The 9,185-nt window shown below is 38.2% G+C and overlaps 1 protein-coding gene across 1 annotated transcript; it reads left to right on the top strand.

Annotated features, from left to right (window-relative positions):
- The first annotated feature begins 503 nt into the window (after nt 1-503).
- il20ra (interleukin 20 receptor, alpha) lies at nt 504-7,282 on the top strand. The gene is made up of 7 exons (XM_059356518.1): nt 504-811; nt 1,643-1,766; nt 2,180-2,388; nt 2,509-2,684; nt 2,791-2,935; nt 3,238-3,374; nt 3,887-7,282. The coding sequence occupies exons 1-7, from the start codon at nt 763-765 to the stop codon at nt 4,982-4,984; spliced, it is 1,938 nt and encodes a 645-aa protein (XP_059212501.1). The 5' UTR covers nt 504-762; the 3' UTR covers nt 4,985-7,282.
- Nucleotides 7,283-9,185: the final 1,903 nt, after the last annotated feature.

Genomic DNA, 9,185 nt, shown 5'->3' with positions numbered 1-9,185 from the left:
AAAACTAAAAGGAACTTCCGACTCACTCAGAGGGGTGGTAAATTTACACCACACCACAAAACTAAATAAAAACATAAGGAGGAACGTTGTATAGAGTATAACATTGTAGCCTATTCAGTGTATCTATATAAACGAGCTGTTGCGCCACATACACCAATAACATGCTCACTGCTCACATGTTATTTACCTGAATTATCTTACCAAACGAATAATTAGAATCCATTATTATTATTAATATTATAGGGTCCATTTCACATAGAGAGATTTTTTTAATAACTTGTGAAACATTTTTTATTTACTTTTATTTTTTATCATTTGTTTACGCAGTATTGTTTGTTTCACTTACGGATCAGATTACATCTTCCACCAATGCCAAAGTAGGTATTTCTTTGCGCGCGCGCGCGCGCAGGTGTGAGGTGCACAAACAAGTGAGGTCACATTCCTTCCCACACGGAAACCTGTCGCTAGCGGTTGTATAAAAAGTAATTGAGGTTTTACTTCTGGGCAGTCACCGACATCCAACAACAACACCGACTTAATCCACTTTTATTTACTTCTTCCTTGAACACATGTTTTTATCCTCAGTTTTCTTTTTAACCGTGTGGAGAAGAATCGGGACTCTGACAGGTGTTCTTTCGGAGGAGGTGACGGAGCCTGCGGAGCCCTCAGGCCGGTGCAGAGGCTGAACAGCTGCCGGACTGGAGGGCTGAAAATGTTGGTGATTCTTGAGACAGTGTGAAAACATGACCGCTCTGTACAGAGATGTGGACATTGCTACTTTTTCTCAACTTGGTGGCTCTACACTATACAGGTATGACTGCATTAACTAGCGTTACATATTAACTGCGAGTATAGCCTATTATAGTTTTTCGTATTCTTTCTATTCCAAAGACTACAAGCAACAGTTATATGAAGCGTTTATTACACGATTATTATGATACTTTTAGGCTTTGATTATGACATCAAGTGAAATGTTGCGCAGATTCATTTAATCATCGACAGATCTGAATCTCACTGTGGAGCAGATCTGATTTAATAGAGTTGTTTTATGATGTTTACCCAGATTACGCACAGTAGGCTATCATAGTACAACTGGTTTGTCATTACAACCTGCATCGCATGCAAATATTATTTTCAAACATGCATTTATTTTATTTCAAAAGTCCATGCACGATGAGTATAATTGTATGCATGGCACAATAATTAAAAAAAAAGTTTTTTAATCATATGAAGTAAATAATAATTATCAAAATAGCAACTGTTACTATGCACACAGTAGTCAAGGCTTTGATTAACCTACGACTCCTATGCATGACTTGTCCGTGTCATGGCGTGTCATGGCTTCTGTAAGGTTGGACCAAGTATCGGTCACAGAGCTGTCATATGGGTGTGTGCATGGTATGAAAATGAGTAATGTGTGGAGTTCAAGTTCAATTTATCATTTGGTTCACAGGATAAAACATTCAGCAATGTGCAGCCTTAGCACAAGTAATTAAATGAGCTTAATTTTTGGTATTACAGCACAACAATTTGAGGTAAAAACAAATGCAAGAGAAAATGTAATGCCCAGTATGCCAACCTGAAACAAATGTGCTCCAAATAAATATGTCTCCTTTATCATTCTAAATCTCTTCCTCCTCAGCCTCCACCTCTCCCCCCGACCCAGTCAATGTGATCTTCTCTTCGGTTAATCTGAGGAATGTGTTGCAGTGGTTACCAGGAAATGGCACGCCAGATGACACGCACTTTACAGTGCAGTATGCCATGTAAGTGAAGATTTAAGAGTTTAAATAATCAAAATTAAAATCTAAATAATTATTTTTATAATTTATTTACCTAAATTTTCAATTTTGCAAGCTATGTTGCAAATAATTTAAGTTATTTTCTTTTTGGCACATTACTGTACTTATGTTAGGCTTCACCTTAAAAGCTTTCAAGGATTTATATAGCCCTTTCTTCAGCAAGTCTCAAAGGATTTACAGACATAAAGAAGCCGATAAAGGGAGAAAAACAAAAGAAAAATGTAACTAGATCCAACCAACAGCTTATGTAAGCTTAAGTTCCTTGCTTCAGGTGAAATTGAACAACGAAGGGAGTGTATCTTGAGTGCGTTATATCATCCTTATTGTCTCAGCTCGTGCAGGGACATCTTGTGATTTGTCTACTCTGTCATTCCCAGCTATGGGGACAGTGTTGAGGGCATCAAGGGGAGACGGGTGCACTGGAGGGCGGTGCGGCGGTGCACAGAAATAGTGCGGAGCTGGTGCGATCTGAGCAAAGAGACGTGGGATCTGGAGCACGGATATTATGGCAGGGTTCGTGCTGTGAGCCGGAGAACATCCTCCAAATGGGCCTTGACGCGGAGGAGGTTCGATCCAAAGACGGACAGTAAGTTAAAGTGACATAAATACAAAGAGACAGACAGGAAAGCTGATAACATTTGTGGACATTTCAACTTGAGATATTTAAAATTCACCTAAAACTAAATGCTTTTGTCTGGCTTTATAGCTAGTTTTGGCCCTCCACTGGTGTCTGTTGAAGTAGAGGACAACAACGCCATCATCACCCTGAGGGGACCAATGAGGTATCAGCCGAATAACCACACCCCAGCTGTTTCCATGGCAACGCTCTACCCCATGATGACTTACAACCTCTCCATCGATAACACCCGTCGTGTCCAGATGGTGAGAAAAAATATAATATAAACTTGTCTCCACCCTCCAGGTACAGACAGGCTGTTAAATCAAACAGACATGAAGTTATCTTGACTGATCTGTGTTTGGTTTGCAGCACCATTTCACAGTGGCCTCCAGTTCGTACAAATATCGCATGATGGAATACAATACACAGTACTGTTTCTCTGCCAAGTCAAGATTCTTCTCCATGCCAACCCAATGTCAGAACTCAGCATGGCAATGCATTACCACGCCTCAAGGTACAACATGTGTGTGTGTGTGTGTGTGTGTGTGTGTGTGAATATTTATCTCCTTGTTTGACAGGTAGAAAGGAATGTGACTAAACATGTTATAGAAGTGGAAGATCGATGTTTGTGCCTGAGTCATCTTGTATTGTTTGTACATTTACAAAATGAAAGCTTTAGCTTATTAACAGTGAATTTTAGTTTTTATACAATAAGTTCTGATATAGCTTCACATAGTATGATGAATATGTTTATTCCTTTTTGCATATGTATGGATGTATTTGTGTGACATGTTCCTGATTCCCGTCTCCCTGCAGACCCTGTGATTGGCCAGCTGCAGAGGGTGGTTGTGGGTATTGTTGTTCCAGCTCTGTGCATATGTACGCTGGTGGTTGTTGGCTACTTTCTCTATAACTACCTGTCAGGGAAAGGACAGAAGAGCCCTTATATACTGGTAAGGCATTCAGACACGTACCATTTCCTTTTTCAAAAACTGTACACGTAATGACCAGTTTACTTTGATGGAGAATCACCTTTTTAAAAAAAATCAATATCAGTCTAAGAGTATGCTTTATTTAGAATATTCTTACTGCTTTACTTTGCCATCAGACAACCTTTTACAACAGGGAACTGAAGCTGTAATATCTATCCATGGAGCCACCGGACTTCATTGACAAAATCAGTAACTTTACCTTGCAGTAGGAGTTGCTGCTATTACTGGCATTTTTCAGGTGGTTAAAATCTAAACAACAGATTAGGTTGTTTTCTTATAACTCTTAAAATGACATAAATGATAGTTCTATTTCATGGCCACCTAAACTTTTCACAAGTACATGGCTAACAATGTGAAACTGAACTACTTGGTAATGTTTAGGCAACAAATCTAGTCTAGTTTTGAAAAGACATAGTGATGTTGTTTGTTTGGGCTCTGTGCTAATGGCACACATCTTCTCCTTCAACCTCCAGGACCCACCTCCTTTTTATTCGCCCCCTCTGACATTCCCACCTGAGAATCCCAAGCTCTTACCAATCACCATCATTACAGAGCCTCTATCAGAGAGTGGCAAATCAAACCCTGGATGTCCCAAGCGTCCGCAACATGTGGCACATCCCTCAGCAGGATACGCCTCCCAGAGGCATGAAACACCACCAATGCTTGAGGAACCCTGGGATGATTCGTCCATCGACTATGGGTTTATTGGTGTGGCTCCCAAAATCAATAACAGAGCTGAAAATGGGAATAATCTGGACAGTGAACATCAGAAATGCAACAGTTATGAGAAGAAAGACTGGAGAGTTGAGAACGGCCACTCCACTGGAGACTCACAGACAGAAATGAGCACACTTATACAAGCGCAACCATGGTCACAGCCAGTTTTAAGGACTCAGGCACCATTACCGTCTTTTCAGGGAGCTTCCATTGGAGAGGTGGATGGAGAGGAGGAGGATGGAGAGTTTCCAGGTTTATTTATAAACACAACCCCACAAACTGGCCTCTTCAACATTCCTTTAAACCTACAAACAATGAAGGATGAAGCACTGGGGGAAGAAGTGGATAGAAAGATGAGAGTAAGAACAGATGAAGAGAGAGATGGAGGAATGGAGGAAAGACGTGAGAATGAGGAAGTGCCCCTTCTTTCTGCTTATGCATCTCAGAACACTACATACATGCCTACCTCACACGCTGACCAATCAGATTGCTTATCAGATGACTATGGGGTCCTGAGAGTGGATACAGCACACAAAATAGAGACAGGTGAGGAGGAAGAGGGAACTATTTGTATTGATTGGGATCCCCAGACCAGGAAACTAGTGTTGCCAGAGATAGCGATGGAATACAACAAGGCTGGAGGGTTGGATGGGTTGATGCAGGGAGGGAAAGGGAGGGAGAACAGGATGGGAGGAGAAGGGGAGGACGTGAAGGGCGAGCTGAGGTTGGAAAATGTGTTCGTAAGACAAGGGTCGGAGGAAAGGGCAGAGGCACAGAGAGAGATGGAGAGAGGGGAGGGAACAGAGGGCGATTTTTTCACCAGATGGAACTTGGTACTCTCGATGGACGAGTAGATGATATTCATCACAATATTTAGCATGTTTTTACTTCTTCTGCATTTATAATGTTGATTAAATTCAATAGCACGACCTATCAGTTTTATTAGAATACACATGTTAATATAAAATTCTTAGGAGCACTTTGTACTGTAGGCGGGTTACTTCTTTATCTGTGAATATTGCTGCTTTATTCCCTCCACCAAGAACGCTATGTGTTTGGTTTGGTTTGTTGGTTTGCTAGAAGGAATACAGAAAAAACAACAAGTCCAATCCTCATCAAACTTGGGGGAAGGTTGTAACATGGGCCAAAGAAGAACCCATTGAGTTTTGGAGCGTATCTGAATCATACTATTTTTCCACATTTGGTAACAATGTGAGATAGGGCATGGCCTTGACTTGGTTTTGATATTTAGTACCTTTAAGGCAGAGGGTTTCAGAGTGGGAGGCAGGACTCCCCAGGGGGACTCCAAACAGTTTCGGGCAAGTGAATAGAGGAAGTGAAAAAACAGTACATTAGTTAAGAAGATCACATTGAATATTCTAAATGTTTGTGACTTGGTTAAAGAGGTAGTACAGAGAGAGTAGTTTTGGGAGATTTCACTGTTTGTAGGACTTTCCCAGATTCAGAAACTAATAAATGCCTCAGGACGGACATTTTTATGTTTCGGTGTAGTCTAACAATAACACAATCATAATTCCAAAGAACTGAGTGAAACAAAGCAAGTAAACTGAGGGTTGGGTGGGGGGGTGCTTTTCTCCAAGGGACGTCCACAGTATCAGACTTAAAAAAACTTTTTTTTCTGGTATTGACCATAATGACCCAATTCCAAGTGGTATTGAAACTTCTCTAGTCAAACAATACCTGCATTTGATCCTTTCTGTACACAGAAAAAAAAGCATTGTTTGTTTTTGCTTGTTGAAAAACGCTCCAGGGTTTGTTTGTTGTTGTTTTTTTCAATTTAATGCGATGAGTGATTGGGAAAAAAATGACTCTATTGGTATCGGTATCACTGTAAAGGTACTGGTGTTGTAATTTTTAAAAGGATACCCAGCCCAATTACTTTCTGATCTGATCTTCTTTATCTGATTATTTAAAAAAAACCCAATGTGAATACTTATGAAGAAATCACTTTGTGATCAACTCTGAAGTAAATTCTGTGTTAATAATTTAACCTTAATTTTGCAAGATGTATACTAGATGTAATGTTTTTCTTAATTTATTTGTGCATGATATGAAGTCAAAGTTCTTCCTAGAGATAAGCGTCATCTTGTTCTCTTCTTCTTCCTGATCGATGTGAGTTTCGGTGATTTAGTGAAAGTACAAAAACAAAAACAAAAAACCTTGTAAAGAATCAGTTTGTTCTGATCAGCTGACATGAAACCAGAATTTTAAACTTTGATTTAATAGAATCATAGTTTTCTGTTTTTTTTGTTGCAATATATATAGATATATTCCAGAGGAAGATGATTTGATTATTTGTTATTACTGTGTTCATATATTATTAAGTCAAATAGCAATCCATAGCACTTTATTATTTTTCTACTCAATGTAGAAATGTATAAATAATTAAAGGCCATGGCCTACAGTATATATCAATATTATTTAAGAAATCAACACGGTTTTGCAATCATCATATTTGTTCTATTCTTCAAACAGTAATTGTCTGTGGTGCAATATTACAATACTGTCTCTTTGTCTTCTCTTTTTATATTGATGTTCAGAAGCTTGTCAGGGTATTTTATGCTGTCTAATCTACAAGTTAAGAGATTTAATTTTACTGTTGGCACTTCTGCATTCCATCAAGTTACAAAAGCACATGCAGTCAGTTTCACTACTGTTTGTTAGTCAGAGGAATGCGACAGAAGTAATATTTTATTAAGTAATAATGGTACTTTTGTATCTTTTGTCAGTGGCGTTCCTCTTGATTGTTATCTTTTCTGCCCGCATGAAGTTATAAACACTCAAAATTTTACATGAAGGAAGTTTTGTTTTGACCGTCTTCACACAGCAGTTACTGACACTATGCATGATTTATCATTAGGGGAACTTCTGGCAGGGACTTACTGTGAAATCTCTTCCTGTACAGTTTAGCCTGCATGTTTTCCCAGTAAAGGGGATTACGAAACTCTACAGATACATTCGGTTTCAGGTTCATGTATTTACATAACTCAGGTATACATCTGCAATGTGGTGATATGTTATGCCGTGCATGAAGTTGTAAAATTTAGTTTAATGTTTAATGCTGGGAAATAAGTCAGTCATATTTGTCATAGTTTTGTATGTTTCAAGATATAATTATTGTATAATTTAAATAAATGACAATAAAGTGATAATGTTAACTATTTTGTTCTGATGTTATTTTAACAGTAAAGTCAACTTATACCTTTATTTGATACATTCTGTTTTCACTGACATTTTACACAGCATCCCAACTTCTTTGGTATCAGGGTTGAATATGTGGTGGTTAAACTTTAACTTTCATTCCTGAAACCTGCCTCTACAAGATAAGACAGGAGAGTGAATAGAGACATCTGCTGGACAAATTGTTAACTAACACCCATCATGATTTTTTTAAATGTAAAAGCAAGAGCAAGGACACTTCTTCTAACTTTATTGTACAATAAAAGGAAAGTTTTTCAATTTACAAACGGATGTGTAACCATGTAATTCATTGTTCTAGCCATGTTGGTTTTAAAACTACTAAACTTTAAAACACTTTAGAATACTCTATATCATATAATTCGTTTATAAGACTCACTATAGTGTTCCAGCTGGTAAAGGCGTAATTCTAACAAATCTGGGTTGCGTAATCTATAAAGGAATCAGAATAAATAAAAACACAATATGACCTGCCAGAGTAGATACAAATATCTGTCCTGGGTTTTTTTTTCAACAAGATTGTTATACAGAACTCAAACAATTTTTCATGGAAACAAAATCAGCTCTTGTTTTTCTAGAGTTTTTCTGAAAAAAAAAGAAGAGATAATTATCTCAGAGCTCTGAGGAAAGTTTTCATTAAAAGCTAATTCTGCTCTTATTTTTCTGGATTTTTTTTCCATCAAAAATAGAGGTCTTTGGACTACCATTATTGGATCAAACTTGATGTCAATTTAGAAAAATGTTGATGTAAAATTGATGTACATTTACTTGTAGTCCCCTTATTATGTATCCTATTACAGAGACTGGAACATGTAATTGGCATTAGAGGAACGGCACTGGGCTGGTTTAAATCATACTTATTAGACCGTTTCCAGTTTGTTCATGTGAACAATGAATCCTCCGTGCGCACTGATGTTAACCATGGTGTTCCACAGGGTTCTGTGCTTGGACCAATTTTATTCACCCTTTATATGCTCCCTCTAGGTAATATAATTAGAAAACATTCAATTAACTTTCATTGTTATGCTGATGACACTCAGTTATATATATCAATCAAGCCAGGTGAAACTGATCAGCTAGCTAAACTTAATGCATGCCTTAAAGACATAAAAACCTGGATGGTCCACAACTTCCTAATGAAAAAACGGAAGTGATTGTGCTGGGACCCGAACACCTCCGAAACTCTTTATCTAAAGACTTAATTAGCATCGATGGCATTACCCTGGCCTCCAATACCACCATAAGGAATCTCGGAGTTATCTTTGATCAGGATCTGTCATTTAACTCCCATATAAAACAAACTTCAAGAACTGCATTTTTTCACCTACGTAATATTACAAAAATTAGACACATCCTGTCTCAAAAGGATGCAGAAAAATTAGTTCATGCTTTTGTTACTTCAAGGTTAGATTACTGTAATTCCTTACTGGCAGGCTGCTCCAATAAATCCCTTAAAACTCTTCAGTTAGTCCAAAATGCTGCGGCTCGTGTACTAACAAGAACCAAGAAAAGAGATCATATTTCTCCTGTTCTAGCTTCGCTGCACTGGCTCCCTGTAAAATCCAGAATTGAGTTTAAAATCCTTCTTCTTACTTGCAAAGCTCTAAATGGTCAGGCACCATCATATCTTAAAGACCTCATAATGCCATATTACCCTTCTAGAGCAGTACGCTCCCAAAATTCTATGTTACTTGTGGTTCCTAAGTCCTTAAAACTAGACTGGGAGCCAGAGCCTTAAGTTGTCAAGCTCCTCTCTTGTGGAATCATCTCCCAGTCTCAGTTCGGGAGGCAGACACCCTCTCTTTATTCAAGAGTAAACTTAAAACTTTCCTCTTT

This window comes from Centropristis striata, chromosome 18 (genome assembly GCF_030273125.1).
Source record: "Centropristis striata isolate RG_2023a ecotype Rhode Island chromosome 18, C.striata_1.0, whole genome shotgun sequence".
In the NCBI taxonomy this organism is placed as follows: Eukaryota; Metazoa; Chordata; class Actinopteri; order Perciformes; family Serranidae; genus Centropristis; species Centropristis striata.
This window is presented reverse-complemented; position numbering and strand designations above follow the sequence as displayed.

Coding starts and splice junctions, on each gene's coding strand:
- il20ra (XM_059356518.1), top strand. CDS start 763: ATGTGGACATTGCTACTTTTTCTCAACTTGGTGGCTCTACACTATACA. Junction 812..1,642: donor GGTGGCTCTACACTATACAG/GTATGACTGCAT, acceptor CTTCCTCCTCAG/CCTCCACCTCTCCCCCCGAC. Junction 2,389..2,508: donor GTTCGATCCAAAGACGGACA/GTAAGTTAAAGT, acceptor CTGGCTTTATAG/CTAGTTTTGGCCCTCCACTG.